Source organism: Sander vitreus, chromosome 23, assembly GCF_031162955.1.
Source record: "Sander vitreus isolate 19-12246 chromosome 23, sanVit1, whole genome shotgun sequence".
NCBI lineage: Eukaryota > Metazoa > Chordata > Actinopteri > Perciformes > Percidae > Sander > Sander vitreus.
Genome location: NC_135877.1, coordinates 2,192,798 through 2,216,488, shown reverse-complemented (window position 1 = coordinate 2,216,488; position 23,691 = coordinate 2,192,798). Strand labels below are relative to the sequence as shown.

General features: G+C 42.0%; 1 protein-coding gene across 1 annotated transcript in view; it reads left to right on the top strand.

Moving 5' to 3' along the window:
* Positions 1-636: 636 nt before the first annotated feature.
* hmga2 (high mobility group AT-hook 2) overlaps positions 637-23,691 on the top strand; it is a 43,056-nt gene continuing 20,001 nt past the window's right edge. The window contains exons 1-3 of the mRNA XM_078242602.1: positions 637-1,360; positions 3,279-3,365; positions 12,051-12,101. Coding sequence (XP_078098728.1) covers positions 1,253-1,360; positions 3,279-3,365; positions 12,051-12,101 — 246 coding nt within the window. The 5' untranslated portion in view covers positions 637-1,252. The remainder of the gene's footprint in view (positions 1,361-3,278; positions 3,366-12,050; positions 12,102-23,691) is intronic.

Here is a 23,691-nt window from a genome sequence, read left to right as displayed (position 1 = left end):
GTGCTTCAAAGCCACACACTTTTAACGGCTGCACCATTCCATAAAGTGAAAGCATTCTACACGCGCATTGATACTGTGCATTGTTTGTTTGTTTTTTATACATATTTCAAACATATTTGGTATCTTTTGAAAACTTTAAACACTAGAATTTAAAATTCAGTTCTGTAGGTTTGACTGAACAGATATAGAAGATGAAGACAGAATACTATCTGGAGAATAAGCCTAATGGCATGGCTATGTTTTAAACAAACATGCACAGATTAAATATGATTAGAAGATTGTAGGCAACAAGGCAACCATTTCTATAACACAATTCGCCAGAAAATGTCAGCTTCAAAATGAGAATGTTTCACCTGGGTCATTTTTACACGTGTGAAAGACATTTCACATTTTAAAATAAATCCAGTCTATAGTTACTACTGATTTTTAATTTCGCGTATATGCAAAATGTAAATTTCCCATTTCACTCCAAATCGTGTTGACGAAGGCTATTCTTTATCCATATTTGAATTATTTAAAGCTACGTTTTTAAAATGTTTTGTATCAAGTTACAATCTTACAATCTACAAGTCTTACTGTAGTGTTGAGGCGGTGGCCTACTATCACCCCAACATTAAGCAAATACTTCATCTTTCACAGAGGTGAACTCTGAATGGCTGTACAGTGTCCGACAGCAGCGGATTCCATTGAAACGTGTGAAAATGTGAATTTAATTCATAAATGCGGCCTGCCATGTCTGGCCCGCAGCCAGGATTCCGTCTCCTTTCTGTTTTCTCTGGCTCCCATCCAGACCCCCCTCCCCCGCCCGTGTTATTCACCCACGGGAGAGGTGATTTCTTCCTTTTTTTCCCTTCTTTTTTAACCCATCCTCATTGAGTGGGTCCTGGGTTTAGAGTGGGCAGTGGATGCGGTTATTATGCCCACACTTCTCAGACGATCCGTGCCGAGCTGTCACGCCTCGCTGCTGCATGGTCCTTCCCGGTGCCACGGTGTGCTGTAGCCGAGTTTGAGCCGCTCGGCGTCTCGGACTCCGCCGTCCCCGGTGTTCCGTCTTCTTATGCTCACTGAGCCAAACCTTCCAGCTGCTCACTGGCTTATTTGATCAAAAGCCGTCAGTCCTGCTGCCTGGGAGACACTTACAAGTAGACAACAGACCGGTTAAAGTGCCATTGAAACTATCCACATCGGACTCCTTCTATTTCTTTCTTTTTCTGTTCACCGGGAGAACGGAGGAGCCGCAGCACCGGGAACCATGAGCGGACGCGGGGACGAGGCAGGGGAGAGCTCTGGCTCTCAGGAGCCCACGGGGCCCGCGGAGCCCCAAAAGAGGAGGCCGGGGAGACCGAGGAAACCACAAAAAGTAAGTCAGCTTGTGTCTCGCTGCTGTTCTTTTGGAAGGCGCTCTGCGGCAGGCAGACGTCCTGTCGCTGCACGTTATTTGCACACTGCGTGACCTAGATGTGGGAGCCTACTTTTACACACACTTTACTTTGCTCGGAGAGTCGAAGTTAAACTTCAGCAGTGAGCACAAGGTCCTGTACCAAGGTGCTTATATGTCGCTCTACTTTATGAAACTGCACAAATTGCATAGGCCTATAGTCTGTCTTAAAGTGAGCTGCATTTGTAATTGATTGTTCCATGTTGACATTGAAGCAGGGGGTGCAATCCAATCCACCATAGCTTCTTTCCTATGACTTGTTAGCAGCTTATCATTTACTACGATCAAGTTCTACTTTTCTATATGTAAGGGAAAGCAATCAACAACTCGAAATATAGGCTACTTATTAGCCTATAGGCTGAATATACGCCTGTAGCCTACACATGATGAGGAATGCGCCTGTTTCCAGTCTTGGCTCTGGCCGATGATCTTTAATTGACAACATGAGTTAAAAAAAAGAAGAAAAAAGTAGGCTATGGTAATTAATGTAATTCTGCAGATGCATGCGTTTGCTGAATCAGAGACGGCGTGGCAACTGAGGGCTTTGAACATGTTTCTGTGAGTGCTTATAGATGTGATGTGATTCACTGCTGAGTAACATTCCAAACCAACATCTCACACCAAAATCACGTCCATCGACACCGCAGGGCTGCAGCGTTACTGTAGGTGAGAGCAACCGGAGACTTTCTGACACACAGCATGCCTGCAGCTGGTTTTTATGAGTTAAATAGAATCTATTATAAACAGGGCTTGACATTCACTTTTTTTTGCTCACCAGCCACTGTGGCTAGTGCTTTTCCAAAGCTACCAGCCACTCAGCATCTTCACTATTAGCGGCTATTTTGTGGGGAATTGTGTTTTACAGTTACACTTGATACAGTTGACTATGGTGTGCTACAATTAACTGGAAGAACCAGATTTACAACCGTTTTATTTAAAAGGGTTGTAAATCTGGTGAATGAGCACTGGAAACACCGAAATCAAGACTGCAGAAAAATGCAGAAAACAATGCAGCCATCAAATATTAGCTCTGATAACGTGTGTAAAGCTCCATTTTGTATGAAAACATGCAACCGAATAAAACACAGATATAAAAAAAAGAGTAGCTTGTTATTGCATATGCTAGGTGGTGCAGGGGCGAAGAAGACTAGATGAAAGTAGTTGGAAGTGATTTGGAGCGCGCTCCTGTGTCACTTAGCAGCCGGCACGCGCCCTCGGGGACGGGAAGCGGAGCGCACAGACCAAATGTCCTGCTAAACTGTCCTGCTGCGCGCTCTCGCTGTGTTTTTTTTCTACAAACCTAAACCTTATACAGTCTATGACATGTACAGACGCAACTGTTGCCTCGGCTTGCCATGTCGCGTGCGCGCGCTGAACGGAGCTCTGGGGGATATTTTAAGGAATCGCCGCGGCTTGCTGGTCTGATGTGCCGTACAGGCCACCGTACTCCGACCGTGGGCTGCCGCTGCACACTGGGTCACAGCTGTGTTCCTGTGTCGGGCGGTGGCACCGTGGCACTGTAGTCCAGCCACCGGTGTTACAATATAAAGGCATGCCACCCGCCAAAGTGGCTAGTGAGAGTGACTGTGTTACCCGCCACTGCCGAAATCTACCCGCATTTGGCGGGTGCTAATGTCAAGCCCTGATACACCTTCAACAATGAAGTGCTCTCCCAGGCTTGTTTAGTTTAGGGACTAACCCTCTGCCCACACACACACACACACACACAACCAACCTTTGTCCCTCTTTTGGTCTTGACCCATAAAGCAATGACCAAATTGGGGGGTTCAAAGCTTTGTTTCCTGTCCTCCACCCATGTCACACACCCCTTCCCTTTCAGGAGCCCAGTGGAGAGCCTGTCCCCAAGCGACCGAGGGGCCGCCCCAAAGGAAGTAAGAACAAGGGTCCCTCCAAGGCAGCGCAGAAGGTGAGGAGCCTCAGCACCTAAAACACACACACACACACACACACACACACACACACACACACACACACACACACACACACACACACGTTTGCTAATGTCACTTTTGGGGACATTCACTGACTTACATTCCACAACCAATACATGGCTTTAGGAGTGGACATGTGTGGGATCAATAATAGTAGTAGTTATAGTTCTAATTGTTGTGTTCGAGTTGCTGCCCATTGTTATCATTTAGGTTATTTAAAACAATTTGGAAAAATGATTGAGTGTCCAAAATAGTGAGCAAAAATGTCTAAGTGTACCATGAGGAGGAATGCAGGTCATTCAGGTTTTAGTGCAGACCCAGAGTCAGCTAAAGTTCTCCACATGTAGTCCTTGTTGCTCATGTTCTCTCCAGCCACCATTCCATCCTAATGTGACTTATTTCTTATAATTTCTTATCATCTTTTAGAATAAAACATTTTTGATGGTGACATGCAGGAAATCATCACAAGTCGGATTTGCGTTGAGGCATAAACCTCCCAGTATATGTGCGCCTGCTCTACCCACTGAGCCAACCCAGCCACCGTTTTGGTTCTTTTGCTGCAGAGATTCAATACAAAAAACGAATGACCCATCTCAGAGTAGCTTTATGAAAAAAAGGAGACAGAGACAGAATTGTCCTGGTACTCCTCTTCCTCTCCCTCGTGAAGGCATCTTTCTTATTTTCTGTGTTCATCTACAGTATATTGTTCAAACAGGACCTCTTTTACTGTCCTACCATATGATCATGGGATTGAAAGAACCTCAACACCTGAGTGTGTTTCCTAGAAGGGAATCAGCTGTGATCGATCTATTTGCATAACTTCAATCAGCTGTTTCTCAATAAATGCATGTATAAAATGCAGGGGATATATTTGTGTTTCAATTTACAATATGATCAGCTGATCACTTTGACTTTAGCCTATAAGTTAGGTTAAGAACATGATGTTATCTGTTCTGACATACAGAGTGAAAGCATTTGTAAATTGGTCAGTAAAGATCCATTGTTTTGGTCTTGGTGGAGCTTGTGTGTAAAAGAAGTTCAAGCATTTTAAATGGATGTTAACTGTACGCATTTTGTGTCAAAGCAACAAGAAATGTGTTAATTGTATAGTCTACACAGACGGATGTTGTCCTAACTGTGTTAAGAGTTTAGGAAAGTTGTTAAAAGCATTGAAAAAAGTGTCATAGCGATCGTAAAAAACTGTAAAGGCAGGGTTGGTAAGGTTGAGAAGCTAGCGAGATTTGAAAGTAGCATCTCCTCTGGGCTCTGTCTAACCCCTCCCCCTGCCCTTGGCACTCCCCCAGCTCAGAGATGTGCACGAGCACCACTTCAAAGCGAGGCGCCGCTCTGCTTCTGCTTCAGAGCAGAGTGGAGAAAGGACTGCAATTCCACTCATCAAATTACTTCATTATATATACATACAACTACACAATTTAAATAGTTTCCCTTTTTATTTATTCCCAGGAGGAATTAATGGTACAAAGTACCCTTTGTTTTTATATTTTGTTCAAATACAAAAATGATAAATTATTTTCCATTCATGTTATTTCAACTATCACGACATTATAGCTCATTTCCGTACATGCTGCACAAAATAATTACAACCATTGTGGTGTAAAACTTGTTTATTTTTCATATAAACAATAATAAATATCATATAGTAATCAAAACTTTGTCCGGGGCTCCAGTGTTAGTGGACGGGTCTGGCACTGGATGTGGCAGTATCATCAGCTGTGGCAAACTATTCTGGCAGTGATTGTCCTTGAGAGAGAATATAGAAAGACACCCACACAACAGTACTCTTACCATTTCTCTGGTGCAAATATTTAGTACCAATATCATTGATAACTTATTGTGTATGTGTTACCCATCAAAGAGAACTGTAATCCATGTTCACTTTTGCATCAAGCTCTAGGCCTAATGTTACTCACCGGTTGGACAGAGACTGAAACAATAGTTGACACAGCACGGAGAGGTGGTCTCATCGATCCGTGTTTTGACGGTGTCGACATTGAATTATCCTTGTCATTACTGCAAAATAATAACAAAAAGAAAACGTAGACCCTGCTTCAGCACATTTGTGTAAAGCCAATATGTAAATGACACGTAACACATTCAGACCCCGGCGACCACATAACGTTACCCAAATTAGCGTTCTGTTAGATAAGAATATGTAAACATACGTTAGCTAGTGTAGCTTACTAGTAGCCTAGATCAACAGGGAAGCTAACATTAGCATTGGGCTAATATGACTAACACAACATGAATTGCTAGCGTTGGCTAGACATTTCTCGAAAACAACAAATCCCCCCCCACCCCCCAATAAACAAAACAAAAACTTAAGTAACACTTTACAATAAGGTACACAACAATGTAGGTAGTTACTGAGGAACCAATGAGGAATGAATGAACAACCAAGGAGGAATGAACGAGGAACCAATGAGGAACCAATGAGGAACCAATGAGGAACCAATGAGGAACCAATGACTGGAATGGAATGACTGGTTAGTTCCTGAATGACTGGGACTCAAGCACTAATGATCAGTTACTGATAAACCCACTGGGAGTTACTGTATTAATGATTCATTAGGTAATGGTAAGTTAATGAGAAGTTACTGAGGAATGAATGAGGAACGACTGGTTAGGTAATGAGAAGTTCCTGAATGGCAGGGGCTCAAGCATTAGTGAAGCATTATGCGTACCTGCAAATACAGTAATTTATCATACTGAGTTGTTAATCATTAACAAATGATTACTTAACCATTAACTACCATTAGTGAAGCATTTTGTTTACCTTTCGAAAAAAGGAATGCATTCGTTCCTCAGTAACTTCTTACTATTACCTAATGATACATTAACCCAGTCTGTTTATCGGTAACTAATCATTAGTGCTTGAGTCCAAGTCTTTCAGGAACTTCTCATTAACTAACCACTCGTTCCTCATTCATTCCTCAGTAACTTCTCATTAACTTACTAGTACCTAATGATTCATTCAAACAGTAACTTCTAGTCTGTTTATCAGTAACTAATCATTAGTGCTTGTGTCATTCAGGAACATCTCATTAACTAACCAGTCATCCTCATTTGTTCCTCATTCATTCTTCATTTGTTCCTCATTTGTTCCTCATTCATTCTTCATTTGTTCCTCATTCACTCTTCATTTGTTCCTCATTCACTCTTCATTTGTTCCTCATTCACCCTTCATTTGTTCCTCATTTGTTCCTCATTCATTCTTCATTTGTTCCTCATTCATTCTTCATTTGTTCCTCATTTGTTCCTCATTCGTTCCTCATTCATTCTTCATTTGTTCCTCATTCATTCTTCATTTGTTCCTCATTCGTTCCTCATTTGTTCCTTATTCATTCCTTAGTAACTACCTACATTTTTGTGTACCTTATTGTAAAGTGTTACCAAAACATAACGTTCCTGTCCAACAGAAAGACGGCAACCACAGCTTCACTTTCCATGCCTTGCAGCTCCCTCAGCTGTCGCCGTTGCTGAAAAGCTATGCCAATGTTTACTCCAGTTTGTCCTCTCTGTATCTGCAGCCCTTTTTCTTTTCTTTGCCTTTTTAGCAGGGCAGGCGGATGCAAGTAAGCGCGGCAGCAGGAACTTTTGCTGAGTTTCTCCTCCATTCTTCAGCAGACTTGCAGTATCTCCGCTGACAACGACGCGCGCTGAGCTCAGGCTCACAGGTTCACAGGAGGGGTAGAGAACGAGCAGCGGGGCAATGAGGCATTTCATTGGTTCTTAAAGAAGTTTTTAAAGGATTACAGCAGCTACAGATGATAGATCTTTTTCACTCCTTTTTCAGAGCCCATAACTTATTTATTGCTGTCGGGGTGTAAAGACCGTTAAACAATATATAAAAAACGTGTATATTGGAAAACCCTGCCTTTAAAAGGTCACTAACTGATCCGATAGAGTATAGATGTCTTTGTGGATGTACACAGAGAAGGGTGTTATGGGAAAAAGAAAAAATATGTTCAGGTTCTATAAAAGTATGAAAGAAACAGCGACAGGAATGTCTCCAATTGACACCTGTGCTCGTTCGCTTATGTGCAGCCCACAGAAGCAAGTTCCAGTCTTACAATAGCCACATACCTTACCACGATCTTTCAACAATAGAAACCTGTTTTCAACTGCAAAGATGGACACATAGGAAAACACAGGAAACTATTTGTCCATCTGTGATTATAGAAAACATGCGGCCATAACTCATAGCACTCTCACACACTTGTGTACACAGAGAGGAGACTGTGTGCATGAGCGATAGAGTTGATGAATGAGAAAAGATTAAAGTTGCAAAGAAAAACTGATCCAGAGAAAAGCTTTTGGAATTTTACAGCAAAATCCTACCTAACGTTTGGGCTGTGATACTGTACATCTCAGCGAGGCCAGGGCAAGTCCCTGTGTCTTCATTCATTAGTTAGATAAAACTGTGTTAGGCTCATGATGACAGCAGCCTTAGTGCTCCCTTGCCACCATGAACCACTGTAAACATTCCCAGCACTTTGAAAAGTGAACCACTCTGCTCTCGCCATAATCCAGTCTCATCTCATCTGGTATTGTTATGATAAACACGGAAGATATCAATCTTTCCAGATGAAAGAGTCCTGGGTCAGCCCACACCTTTAACTTATACTCTTTAAAGGTTTACTTCCCCTCCCCACATCAATCACTTCTGCAATCTCTGGCAGATATCATGGCAGCTTGTAAGTAGAAACAATTGTACTGCACACGCTGGACTACAAAATGTAGACTAGTTTTTACACCATTTTGAAAAAATAAGGCATTATGTACGGAAAATGTCAGGTTTGGGGTTGAATACAGGGTAATTCTCTCCAAAAAATCATGGACCAACCTTACCAGAAAATCAGCAGGTATGGTCGTTTGTTCAAACACTTAACTTAACAAGGCTTTGTGAACAATTACAGTTCTGTTATTACTTTGATTAGGATGTCTAGGTGGAATAGGTTGATGAACAAAGTGTGTAAATGCCTCATGCTTCAAACAAACAAGGTCCTATGAAGTGGTGACTGTCGGTACGCGATCTGTGCTGCCTGCACGATCCCATATGCGCATGCGCATAAATACGTAGTAGAAAACGTGACGGTTTCCCTACACTATTTGTATCACGCATGCGTTGAAACACTTATTTTGCGGCATATTTTTGTAGGCTCCAATTTATGTTATTCATTATGCAGTTCACGGCAGGTCTGTTTATAAAGATATTTAAATTAAGTAGTTATTGTCACTGATCCAAAACTGCATATGTGTTCATATCATGTTTTTTGTTTTTTGCCTAAACCAAACCAAACATAAACCGGTCACAATAATCTTTTTTGTAATGGTGATTTGTAATGGCTTTGGAAGGCCATCCTGCTGAAAGGGGTGTCAGATCCCTGGGTATTCGGGACTGCTGCAGACATGCTGCATCTCTCTGCTCAGACATATAAAATACTCTGATGATTAATTAAACAGGGTGTTGGCTTTCAGACGATTAAATCTCCACATTAAAAATGCAGCATCCTAAACAGAGAACTGGGATTACAGTACACAGATTGGCTAGCCAGCAATTTGATATGTCATGATAGAAACCCTGCAAGACATCATCATTGTGTCTGCATTATGCTTTAATATAACTGGTGAAATCAGTCAAATACTGTTCATTCTGTCATCACCAGTGTAGTCTCTTCGGTTTCTAACAGTTCACCATCCGCACTAAAAAGTCAGAGCAACAGAAAACACTTTTATTCTGTTAATATAGCCTAATAGTAGTCAGTAAGCAATACAATTGTGGGTGTTGCTACCATCATGTACAAAGGTGTGAAATGTAGAAGTACTTCAGTTAAATCGTAATCAAGCACTATGATTAAATATAGTGTGCTTTGATTCTTTCCACCTCTTGTGTGATTGAAACTCATTGGAAAAGTACACAGGTTTAGTTTATACTCTACTGTACATTAGCAGTAATGAGTGAAATCAAAGAATTACTTTCAACAACTCCAATGTCACCATACACACGCTAACATATCCTGGATCAGGCTGTCCAGTGAACTAACAAAAAATGATATTGATCACACCATGAAGAGAGCAAACAAGCTGATCTCCCTGTAATGTTTGGAACAGAGCATTAATGGGAACCGTAACTAGGATACAATACAATTGCTGAATTTTTCATTGTAATTGTAAACACTACTTACTACTTACTAATAATCATTACAGTCATGCCTAAGTGAGTAACACAACTCTAGTGATCCTAAACAGATGCAGCCAAAAGCTGGCTTCTAAATGTTCCAGCTATGACAAAGTACTCAACCATGCCTGTGAAAGGTTAACAATTGTAGTTGTGTGTTGTTGTTTTTTAAGCCCAGTTTTCCTGTGCACATCATGTGAGCCACTAATTTGGCTGGGTGGCCAAAACAGAGAAGAAAGTCTTTGCATTAGTGTGAACATGGTGTAAGAGGTCCTGCTTCCTGTGTGTTTTTGACTCTGGGATCCAGGCAGTGATGTGTTGAAACACTCCACCTGCTGCCATGTGAGCAGGCTGGGTGGCATGTTCTCAGGATGACAATGGAGCTGGTGTTGTTTACTGAGCAAAATAGCTGCAGAAAGCCACACACATGCCTCAACACCACCACCAACCGATACTTGCTGGTCATTGTCTGCTAAATGAACCGTAGCTTAGCAATTTAAGTAAGATTTCACCTGACTCCCTGCCAACTAGAGCCAGGGAGCCTGGATGTATTCGATGAATTATTGACACATGTCTGGTCTTGTTAATTGGGGATGACTGCGGAGCTTGGCTTTTTGACTGCGCTGGACAGTCAGCAGGGTCCAATCTCACCCAATTCCCACAAACATCAAATCATTCTACTAGCTCAGTAAAAAAGGTAATTCCCTCCCCTTGAGCCAAACACACAGGGACATTCCAGGTATTCATTTTACAGTAATGGAGTGCTCTGTAAATGTACACACATTTCTAACTTAGGTCATGTCCATTCTAGTGGGACATTTGTCTCTCAGCTCACAAATATATTGTTTCATTTAAAAGTAGTACTATATAAGTAATTTCCTAAAACAGCTGGTCACTGTAGTTTTAGCAAACATTACTCAAAGGAGGAAATAGTGCATTTGTTGGGGACTGTTTTCAGGGGTGTATTAACACATTTGGAGCTCTAGGGCTGGACAACGATCTAAGTGTACGGCGTGAAGCGCCTGGTGCAGGTGTGTTTAGGGCGTGTCCAAATCCATCTTTGCTAGTTTGACGGTGGTAAAAAGGGTCCGTGCGCCGGGCGCATGGTTCTAAAGGGTTGACCTTAGTGTCTTCATTAATCAGAGGTGTGTTTTAGGCGTAACATGTAATCAACCAATCAGAGATCATCTCCCATTCCCTTTAAAAGCCAGGCACGTTTGGACCTTGGAGCATTGCTGTTATGATGGAGGATTTGCACCGTAATATTTGTAATCTTCTGCATGTGTGTGCGCTGCTGTGCGTCCCTGTGTGTGTAACAAGCATAGTGTGCACGTGCTGTGCACGAGTCTAGGAGCATTTTACTAATGCTCTGTTAAAATAACAATGACATGCTGCGTTATTGACTTCAGACCAGGTTTTTGTTGGTCAATGGCGCGATCACTTCCCGCTGCCTCAAGATAGCAATACTCCCAGAATGCACCTGAACACACCTCCCTGTAAGACCAGCACGCCCATGGGCGCAAAGATGGGTGCAGGTGCATTTGCTATTTAAACGACGTGGGCGCTGGACGGGAAACTGACAACTGGGTCGGTCTTAAACTAGCAAAGACACTTGCGTCGGCTTTTGCGCTGCGCCGGGTGCAAGATAGGGCTCCTAGTGTGTATTACGTTACTTAAGTACTTATTTCAAAACTAAATGATAATTCTGGTTTATCAAAACATGAATCTTATTTTTGTTTTTTGTTTTGGACATAATCAAATCATATCAGCAATGGTAACATTTGTTATGTTAGTCTGTGTCAGCTGTGTAGTGTGTGCAGTTAGCCTGACGAGAGGGTCAGACTGACAAATGACACACACAAGTTAGAGCTATTGATAAAGCTGACTTGGACATGTTTGCGTGTTTCTTGTCTGTTGGCATGGTTGCAGTTGAGGAAGGGGTAGCTGAGGCACCAGTTACAGCCCTTTAGAGATACAACAGATCTGTATTATTAGTACTTATTTATTCTTTTTTTATTCAGGTGTATTTTTGTTTGATTTTATTTATTCATCTATTCATCTTTACTATTATCATCGTCTCTGCCACATTTGTAGGTTCACTAAACATGAAAACCTTGCCTGTCATCCACACATGCATACACTCATATACAAATATACTTACACAACACACATTCACACACTTAACCGTTACATGAATTGTACATTCTGTTTATCATACCAACATTAAACATAACTGCTTTATATGCATGTCAACGTATGTGTATTGTTTACTCTATATATCACTTTTTTGAATGAATGGGGCATTTTTAATACTGGTGTGGCCTTCTAATACCTTAAATGTGTGCCAGAGAATACGGATGTCTTTGCACGTGTTTAACATGAAATGTTCATATCATGTATGTCATGAAGTGATAGTCAGGATAAAGACTTATTGTATTACTCCTAATCTATGTCTTCACAGAAAGCTGAGGCAACCGGGGAGAAAAGACCCAGGGGGCGACCCAGGAAATGGGTGAGTCAGTGGTTTTCTTAAGGTCTGAGCTTGCGTCTGCTGGGTACTGGAACCCATGTTGTACACAACACAGGAGGGACTGTGAAATCTATTTGTGACAGGAGGTAAATGTGCATGGAAAAGTCCGTTGGATAGAAGTTTTATTTCCACACTTCCATCATTCTTATTTCATCTCCCAGTGGGTATATTGCCTGGTTTTAATGCATATATTTAGATGGACTGTTTCACTATTTTGTGGTCATCTCTTGTTATTAACTTCCACTCTGTGGCCTGAATACATATAGAGGTTCCTCTCTGGTTGTTGCTGGTTTATGTATGTTCAGGGATATCTCCAAAGTTTGTGTTATCAGTCTAAGAAAATGTTCACTCTCCATTCTGGCCCGAAGGAATACTTAAATAATTCCACTGACAGCTTGAAGGCTTCAGTGTTTATCAGGTCCAAAGTAACAGGCCTGATTGATAGTGCAGGGAAAAGCAGTCAGCAGTTAGAAGTGCCACCAGAAAGGGCGAGGGCGATGCAGGGAACATAAACTTTCATGTCTGCATTTCTATGCGTCAGAGGAGGAAAAATGAAGTGAAAGCTTACAAGAACAGAGTTGAAGAGTCATAAAGTGTGGATTTGACATGTATTGTTATTTCCTGGAAGGATTGGTGTGTTCCAAGAATCAACTGTTAGCATATTTAGTATGTTCTCCACAGAACGACGTCTGCTAGTTTACTGGTGCAAGCTCTTGCTGAGACTTATCAGCTCCATGCACGTAAGCGCGTAAATGAACTGCTCGGTTCACATGCATGTACATTTAATCCTTAGCCCTTTATGGCCTCCTTCAACAACAGGCCACAGCTGCCAGGACCACACTGCAGGATTTATGTCAAGTCTAATGTCTTTGGAGTAATTCGCAGTTGCTCACAGTAGCATGCCATGGGCATACATTAAAAGACCAGGCAAATCAGGTGAACTGCACTGCCATACCAAATATGAATTATTTCATGCTTTGCAAGCTGTGCATACAACAATCTATTTGATATAAACCACTTCCTCAGCCACACCAAACTTGTATTTTCCATAAATGTGGCCATTGTGACACCTTTTGTCATGCTAACTTTGCAATCCCCACCTGTTCGGGAGATTCGGGGAACAGAGCTTTCCAAATATACATGATTTTTACATAAATTATTTCAAACTCCTGTCTCTGAGTCGGACTGCATAGGGACTTGCATCCTTATAATTGTATATAATATCTTTGTTACTTTGCAATTGTGCTAAGTTCAATATTACAGTAACATGACCTATAGAGTCACAATGGCCACATTTATGGGAAAGTTAAGACAAATCAGTATGAACAGATAGTATAATTATTATATAGTCAGCAGCTGAGTAACGCCTTACCAAGACACAGATGTAACACAGATTAATAAACAATATAAACACTGCAATGACTGCAGGCTGCAAACACACACTTAGAGCAAAGAGAGACCCTGCTCATTTTTTAAACACACAAGCAACCAAAAGCAGGCTAGTCCTCAAATAGTTGGAGAATAAATGCTCTGCAACTGCTGTTAAGACAGCAGAAAGGCCTAATGAAGGAACGAAGGCCAGATCCAGCATGCACCTGTTATTATAACTTTTATATTGTGTATATTATAACGCAATATAGTCATCCCTTATTTTATTGCATTGTGGTAAAACATGTTATATTAATGTTATTTCTATCCTAAAGGTCAAGTGATCTGTTGTGATTTGATGGCGTTGACATTATTTTTCATCCAACGTAATAACATAAATAAAATGACATCAGACCAAATTTAGCTCTGCTTGAAAAAAATGGTTAACACTATATATATGTATACTGTTTACCTCATGTTGTGACAAAAGATAAAATAGTTGAGAGACTTTCCAGATAACTTTCCTATCTGTGAGTATTGCAAAGTGCCGTGCAGTATTTTGGTGTCTGATGATAAGCCTTTAAATTAGAGACTTCCTGCCTGGATGCGCGTTGTTTAAATTGTTTAAATGAATCGCTGCTTAGGGGCTTGTAGTTCTACCGACATGTTGACTACTGATGGCTTAAGGTCCGCAAACAAATTACAGCAAATTGGATTTCATAGTGGACTAAAAATCAATAGACTGTAATTGTCACTTGGAAGATAGGAACACAACTTCATGGTATGTTTAAATGGCCGGCAACGAATTTGTGGTAAATTAAAGGTCCAATGTGTGGGAATTTCTCCCATCTAGTGTTGAGATCATATATCAATCAACTCTCGGTAGGCTACGGTAGCCTTCACGCTTCAAAAAGCCGGTCTCTTGCTTTTTCTTTTTCTGGGTGAAGAAGAAGAAGACTCCTGTTCCTGAAATATGGATTTTGAATACGTGTGGTCCTCCATGTTTCCTTCTTCAAACCTGCCGGGGCCGGGAAGCTACGATACCCATTAGCAGCATTAGCAGCACCTGTGAGTTTATCATGTGACAGCGAAAACGCAAAAGGAGGAGCAGTATGTCCTGTATGTCCCTTACCGGCTAACGTATTTCAAGATGGAGCATGAATATGGAGCGTCTACCCCAGTTCATGCCAATGCAAATGTCAAATTTCAAGCCAAAATAATTTACGTCAGAGCAGGAACAGCAGCTCCTGAACCCTTGGACTGAACTAATAAAACAGTTGAGGATTACTGCAGCTTTTCCTTTATTGTGCTGCCTGCCGGAGCCTGCATGTCCCAGGTACACACACACCAACATGCACCCACGCAGTGGCCTCCATTGCTTTATGTCAACCCTTCTGGCAGAACTACAGACAGGCCGCACTTCAAACTAGTCAGTTGTAGATTGTAGATAGTGTATCTTTCTGACTGCTACAGGCCATGTGCTGAGTCATATGACAATCAAAGTCTCTGCCTTACAGCTGCTTTCTGCTCTGCTATGGACAAGGAAATGTTTAACTACCACATCAACCTGTCAGCATGATCATTAGTATCCTTAGATGCTTTTCTTTTTTGTTTTGTTTAACCTAGTGCTGTCAATTGATTAAAAAAAATGGAATCACAGTCATGGGCTGTGATTAATCACGATTAATCGCAAATTTAAAATACTCGGATTTACTTGTAAACATGTAGTGTTGAAATAAATAAATGCATGACAAACTGGTTTAAAGAAACAAATTCTTCAGTTTTATTATCTCAACCATTTACATTTATTAAACAAGTGTTCCATAACAATCCCCTATGTTAAATTCCCATAGAGGCAGGCAGACTTTTATTTTGAAAGGCCAGTTATTTCATGGATCCAGGATACTATGATCCTGATAAAGTTCCCTTGGCCTTTGGAATTAAAATAGCCCCCCCACATCATCACATACCCTTCACCATACCTAGAGATTGGCATGGGGTACTTTCCATAAAATAATCTCTCAATGCAAATCAAACCAGCTATTAGGCTAACTGAAATACAACCATGCCAACTTTGCCAGCCTGTGATATTCAGCTGAGGTTAGCATGGCTAACTTGTGCTTGTGCTGTACAGCGTTGCTTTCAGTGGATCTTTGTTGTGTTGAACCTGCCTGATGATTTCAAGAGTTGAATTCCAGCGTGTCGGTACATCCTGGACAATGGACTCCTCTATTAGTCCATGAGAGGCTTGCTGAGCTTTAAGCTCTGCTGTGTTTGTGGGACTGCGTCTGAAGTGCTCAACTATTTTACGGCATTTGGCGAAAACGCTGTAAAATCCGCCGCCCCGTAAAGCCATGGTGATCACCCTTTGTGTCATGTGCGTCACACATGGCAAATGCTCGAATGGTAGACTCCTTGCAGCGGCAATCGTATTGCGAGCGCTATCTGTTGCTATATATGTGACCTTGTCCGTTATGTTCCACTCCCGCAGTTGTAGTGCCAATCAGTTTGGTTCACACGTGTCCTTTTCCTTTGTCAGCCAATGACTGATCTTTTGCCTTTTATAATGACTATCTCTGCGGTCGGATTGGCAGGGGTTGAGGACTATGTTGACCCTGTCTCAGCACTAGCATCTTTGCGGACATCAGCAAAAATGTGTATCGCCCGAAGATGGCCCTTAGAGCAGTTGCAGTGTAGTGTGGAAACATAGAAAGAAAAATGTCTTGCAGAACCAGAAGTGGGATGGTGAAATTAAAATGTTTATTCATCCCTGTATTATCTATGCTCAATGTTGTTTTAAGCCCCCAACGTCGACTTCAAGGCAACGCTGCGAACGTCGACTTCAAGGCACCTAACCCTAACCCTAACCATTGCCTAATCCTAGTGCCTTCCAGGCAGCGCTGCCTGGAAGACGACGTTGAGGACTTAAAACACCAAACACCATTATCTATACGTGTACACAGTTTGTACACAGTTGAGTTGATTAACTTTATTATACCAAAGAGAAGCTGATTTGCAGTGTGGGATCATAACATAACATAACATATGCAATAAAAACATATCAAAGTATAGTCCACACCTTACCGTCACCAGTATGACTCTCTGTAAGGTGTGGACTATACGTTGATATGTTTTTATTGCATATATCATACAGGCAAACAGGGGTCGCGGGGGGCTATCCCAGGACACATTAATGTGAGAGGCAGGATTGACACTGGACAGGTCCCCCACTACTTCTACTTATACAAGTATAACTCCATTCATCACAAGTTCCACTCTTGAATGAATAAAATAAATTGAATGAGTGAAGTAATTGTATTCGCTAAGCTACAAGACGAAGAGAAGAATTCTACCAGGTTAGATGCTACAGCTGACTGTGTTTGATGCAGGAGTCGCTTATCACAGTATATGTCATCTTACATTGCTATCTTGAGATATCTGTTGGCCATTGTAAGCTGGGATAGGCTTGAACCGCCTGCTCTTGACAAAAGAAGTGGGCGTATATATAATGATTGGATCAAAACCGAAGTATATTGTACTACCCAGGATATTTTTGTGAGACGATTCCGCCAGTATTCAAAAACTGAAAATATTTAGTACACCAGTAGGTGAGTCATGACATTTCAGGCAGTTTGCTGGTGGAGTGTCTCTGGGGTTTGTATTTGGGTTATTCATTGTCATGCATTGTATTTCCCTCTGTACCACCAACACACAGCTAGCAGGAATCGGTTGTCCCTCATCAGTATGTCTTCTTGCTCCTCCACTGTATGGCTGCAGGTCCTGTCCTCTGTGTGCAGGTGCTGAGATGGATAGGCAGACCTCTGCCAAGCTGACCAGCTTCCTCTTTGAGTAGAAGCTTGAAGGGGGAGTCTCTGCTCTCCAATAGATTGCATTCATCAGTAGTGCACAGCAGTTTCCCTTTTCTGCTGCCAAATGGCGACTGTCCATTGGATTTTATGTGTTGGTTCCTCTACAGGCAAGCTAAACTCTTTGTCCCTGTTTGAAGCCTTGTTACAGTAAATCGTTGGCATCCTTAACATTTGCCTGCCTATAAGAAAGTTCTTCTTGTTGTCTTGGCAATAACAATGAAAATTGTAAAGACAAAAGTTTTGATTATTTTCCTATCTTATTGAAGTTACTGGCAAGGAAATACCACAGCAGTGGCTTATTGGTAGGGGACCAGACTTCTGTGTTTTATGGTAATTGAGGTCAATTGGTTCTTAATGGCCCTAACAGCCTGCTCTAGTTAAAGGTGCACTGTTGAGTTTTGTTGTGCACATTTAGGGATGCACAAAGTAAACATCTCCTTCATTCATCTGTTGGTGAAATTGTCGCTGTCCCAACGTCTCGACCCGTCAGTGCTAAAAGTACAAAGGATGCGTGTATCAACGGAAGTAAATTTCCAGAATAATGACCTGATATCCCTCACCTTCCGCTCTGTGTGTTGCCGTTCTCAAACTCCGTTCACTTTAGGAAAAAACGCCGAGCTACACTCTGAACATGGCATGTTTTGTAGAAAATTTGGATCGTGGAACAAGGCAGGCCTGCTCGGTTCTTTCGGTGAATGATTGTTAAGATTTACAAAGAATATATTTACGGCATTTACTATCTAACTGGGACGTTTTTGGACAGATTGGTATGATTGCTATAGATGAAGTACACATGGCGATACACTGGTAAGAGCAAATAATGTTAAACATCTCAGGGTTTCCCGCAGCACTTTGCAGCGATCATACAACACGAGACCTCTCTCTCTCTCTCTCTCTCTCACACACACACACACACACACACACACACACACACACACACACACACACACACACACACACACACACACACACACACACAGTCCGGTTCTGGTGGTTGATGAACGCAGATATGTGCTGGTTAACTCCCCCCTGGTCTGACGGCAAACAGTTAACTTCATTTAGTATTGTATGTGGCGTTTTCTTTTGCGGGGTGCAAATGTTCCACCAAAACAAGTTCCTTCCCGAGACTATTTTGTAGAGCCACCGTTGCTGCGTCCAGAGCTTAGCCCCGCCTAAGACGATTGTAAATCGGTTTAAAGAAATGCAAACAACCCAGAGCGATTTTTTTCTCCTGTCCCAGAATGTATGTGTGGTGTAGCCAGACCTTACCTGTGGAGATAGGTGTCTGTCAATGCGAGAGTAATGCTCAGGTAACAAAAGCAGCACAGTCGTGATTAAGAGTCATCTACAGACTTATGTTGAGTTCCCACCGCTCACGTTTTGTGCAAATTGCACGACATGATGCGAACACGCAGAATTCTCGTCATTCTCGTATCTGTTTGCGTTCAAATATTTCAATTTGAGCAATCAAACTTGCACGAGTAACGCAAATTTACGCAGCCGGTGTAACTCTCTATGAGCCAGAGGAATGCAATTGACCTAAAACATTTTTTAAAGGGAACACACAGGAACATTTTTTCCTGTGTGAAGTGGCATCTCAGTATGTTTTTGCAAAGATTTGGCTGAATGGTAATTCAATAGAATGTTTACTTCCTTTACAATGCTGTTGTGGAAAACAATGCTGAGGAGTCTGGAGATAATCCTTGTACAGCACAAAAAAGGTGAAACAAAGATGATTAGTACAGCAATGGTCCAACAATTCCATGCAGGCATTGTACCATGTGCACCATTTGTATGTGTATAGATAGGACAGGAAAGAGGAGAACATATTATTCTGCATCAGCCTTCTCTATTTGAGCTTTGCTTCCCTTTCCACTGGTCAGTCAGTTCCTCTCTGCCAGGGTTTGGAAGCCAAACTATTTCGCTGCCCTTGGGCTGTCCTGCTGCCTTCCATACAGCTGCCTCTTTGTGTTTGATTCTCTGGAGTCACATCCGAAGTAACTCACACCCAGGACACACTTATACCCATCTCCCCTTTCTGTGCCCATGCAAACCCTTAATGGTGTTAAATGGAGTCTACTGTGAGACTAATGCCCTCCGAATTAAATGTGCGGAAATGACTAAGTGAATGGGCAAGGGCACACAAGTGCTATGGCATGAGTGTGTGTTTGGGGAGTTGATATAGTGTGAATAGGAGAGGTCTACTCCTATCTCACGCAAGGCTTTGCTGCTCTTGGCTGTGGGTCAGACACTGAAGGCAGGTGCCAAGCAATGGAATCAGAACTCAGGGGAGAAAAAAAGTAAGAAAGTTTGGCAGAGGTGATGAGCAGCACGATTAGGAGATTGTCCAGCAGCTTGGAGAAAGTGGTGATGAGGCCTGGAAAGCCCTCAGAAACTACTGTAGCAGCTTGGGAAAACGTCTCTCCTTTGAATGTGTGCATGTGTAAGGCAGGGGTAATTGTGCTACTGTGATCATTGTCACACATTAAAAGGCTTTTTATAGCCTTGGCATGCATTACAGAGAAATATGGAACTTGGGCTCCAGGGATCCTGGGCAACATCCTCCTGCAGAGTTGGTCTCCAGAAAGAGTCGAGGGCTGAATCAGGTCTGTTGTGCACAAACAAGACTAACAAGAGTCTAAATTGGTAGTACAATATATTCTTGACCTTTATAACTTTGACAAAATAATCTTAACTCAAGGTCCGCTTACTTGCTTTTAACGGAATCTCACAGATTTCATCAACATATGGAGGTTGTTCAGTTATGATGGAGATTGTTCAGTTGTCCGAAGTTCTGTCACATAGGATGCCATGATGATGTCATATGTCACTCCAGTCTTCCTCTCAGGCGGGGTCCTGTCTTTAGGGTGGACCAGCAGAGATCTTCTGCTACATCCACAATACTACGTTTTCATTCATAAACGGCGCGTTGAAACAAAAATCTCCGTCCGCACAAGGGTTTGGTCTCCGTAACAGAAATGATCTCTGTCCATTACGTAAAACAATTCTGACAAACGCATATCACATGACCATTTGCATACACTTTGCATGCGCGCGCCAGTGTAAAAGGGAAGCAGATTGTTTAAAGTTACTCATGAAAATCATGGATGTGTAAGTTGTATAATACAGAAAATACTTTGGAGAAATGGCGAAAAGTAAGACCAGGGATGTATTTGCTTGGACCGTCAACGAGCTGTTACTTACTGATAAGACCTGGGTGTCTGCATCCTCGTTTCCAAAGGTCTCCGTTTCTGCCCGTCCAGACTACAACGCAACCCCAGAGTTTTCAAACTTAAATGGGATCAGCAGTGTTTCCAAATGTCTCCATTTTAGAGGCACAGAAACGCCCAAGCCCAGAAACATATTAGTGTGGATTTAGCCTTAAAGGGATAGTATGGAAGGGGGGTTGTATAAGGCACTTATCCATAGTCAGTGTATTACCTACATTAGATGGCGGTTGGCATGCCCCCAGTTGGAAGAAACCGACAGGAGTACCGACACAGAAGCTTTGGACCGGGGCAGCAGCATGTATTTTAGACACCTTAAAAAACATCAATATCAGTTTAATTGTACACTATATTGAACATGTCCTACTAAAACCATTCTGAAGCTGTTATTTGCGCTCTCTTTAAAGACTCCAATGACATTTTTGAGCAGGGAAGGAAAGTGTCAGAAGCTGGAGCTCTAAGATCTACTTTATCATGTCAGGAGCTTAGTGTGATACAATGCTGGAAAGGCAACCTGCTCGAGCTTGAACAGCCACTAGCAATGTGGTAGATGCATTTGACACGCACGCACGCACGCACGCACGCACGCACACACACGCACGCACGCACGCACGCACGCACACACACACACACACACACACACACACACACTATGGGAAACGATCTGTTAAAGCTGTTGGAGAGACAAGAGGTATAAGTATGTTTTCTTATAAATAGAGAATTCACGTCTGTTTACACAGAAACTAGACTCACAAAACATTAGGTTGTACTTATCGTTTTACTGTAACATTTTTGGACAAAATTGAACAGGAATACATGTCCATTCATTGAGGAGGCTTCTGAGCAAGGTGTGTTGCATAGTGAGGTGGAGTATTATTTTGCAGAAATGTACGCTGTGAAAAATGAAAATACAATACTATATTTTTATTCATTTAGTTATAGTGGATAATGTGCATTTAGTCATTTTGTACATGGAAGAACAGCCATTGATGATCTTTGAGGCACTGTCCAAATCTGACTGTGGATGTCTCAGAATTTCCTTTAACTAAATCATAATGAGACAGAAATCATAGGTCTAGACTGTGCAAATATAATATTCTCAAATTGGTCTACTGTCTCCTTCTGTAACCCCACATGGTAGGTCTTTTGGCGTTTGCACCATTTCTGCATCTAAAGGAACATGTAAAAGATTAGACGTTATTATTATTTACGTCTTTAAGTCTTCATCAGCTGGACTATTTTAACTCTGCTCTCTATATTTTATTGATCCTGGCATCCTTTCACTGGCTACATGCTTTTACAATTAATTACAAAATCCGATTACTTTTAAAGACCTCGCCCCAAGTTATATAGTTATATCTGAACTTTCAGGGCCCTAATGTTGCCCCTCGCTCCCTAAGTTCCTTAGATTGTTCTTTTCTTGTTGTTTCAAGATCCAGAGCTGTTAGGGCTCCTTTGTATGTATTACAGTGCTGTGGGTAGATCTCTCTCTTAGTGTGTATTTGTTTAACCTTGTAGCTGTCAAATTAATCAGCATTTAGTTCAGACTTGCCATGTTAGAAGTTGGAAGAAATGGAAGAGTGTGATTACTCATGACCTATATGAAATTATTTGAGGGCCTTTACAGCCATGAGAGCGATATGAATATTGCCATCACATTTACGTAACAAAGTGCATGTCTGGAGACGTTTAATACATTGAATTAAAAGAAGCCATCCTGGTGGCATTATGTATCCTCCATATTTGAGTTTGCAAAAAGCATTTGAACATAATTTGCAGGAGATTAAGTTGCATGACTTTGTGGCTTTGGCTGTTAATGATAACTATCCAGTTCTTCCTCTGTCAATTCTAAACAAACTAATGTAAAACACATCTAAAACACAAAAAAACTGCTGTGAAGGGTCTCCAGCAAACGAGCCAAGCCATCAGTCAGTTCTTCCGAGTATCTGGCGGCTCCAGCCCCAGCCCCAGCACTGCCTAGGTGAGACCCACACAGCAGCTCCGCAACTCCCGATAGCGACCTCCGTGTCGCTTTGGATCACAGCCAACACTAAGAGCGGAGGTGCTCTAGGTCCTCCACATGGTGACTAGACACCAGTCCTACAATGGGAATGAGGAAATTGGGGAATTGTTTCAGACAGGTCTTAAAAAGGTCTTAAAAAGTCTTACATTTAACTTGGTGAAATCTGCAGAACCGTGTAGATGGTTCCAGGAGACGAACTCTCCGCTCTCCGCTCTATGCTCTCCTTTATGACCCAGCCATCCACCCCGAAATCCTCGCTACGCAGACCAGAGTGGTCTTATACAGCAGTAGTTACTGTGGTGCATACAGCAATAAATGTGTGCAATACATACGAATTACGGTGCATTACTTTTTCGGAGCTATATGTAGGAATGGTTCATGAGAACAGCCTGTTGCTGTTACATTTGTAGTGACCTGGTTTTTGTGTCATGCTCTGGATGTGACTGGATGAGGTGCATTTAGTTATTTTTAGATTTGTTCTGCTGTATTCCCCAGGCTATTTGTAAGAGTGAGAGAAAAAGAGACCCGAGACCACAGAAGAGACACTGAAAGGAGTCGGGGGTGGGCAGCAGCTTTGCCTCATTCCCTGCATTCTCAACCCCCCACCTTCCTCCACCCTCAGCTGCAGCCGGGCTGAAAGGCTGAATTCCAGCCACTAGAGGCCTTTTTTTCAGACAGGGACTCTACAAACATCAGGAGTTCTCTGGGACCTTTGGAGATTTCCACATGTCACCTATGCCTCCCTCTCCTAACTCCCACCCATTTTTATTCCTGCCTCTGGAAGAGTTTAATCATTTCACTCTGAAAATAATTGGCTTGTTGACCTGCTTCAGGGCTCCATCAGGAATTCCCCTGGTGTAACTTTAGGCCATCACTATTGTCAATTTCACACTCATATGTCAAACACAATCATATCTGGACTGGCAGTTAGTGTCAGGAAAAGTCAAGTTAACTAATTACACATTTACAAGCTGAACTTCTGGTACATTGTGATAAAATGAGCACACCCCCTTCCAAAATCCTAAGACGCACGTTTGTAGTGCATTCAGAGAAGGTGAGCACTTACTTACCCACATTCACTGTTT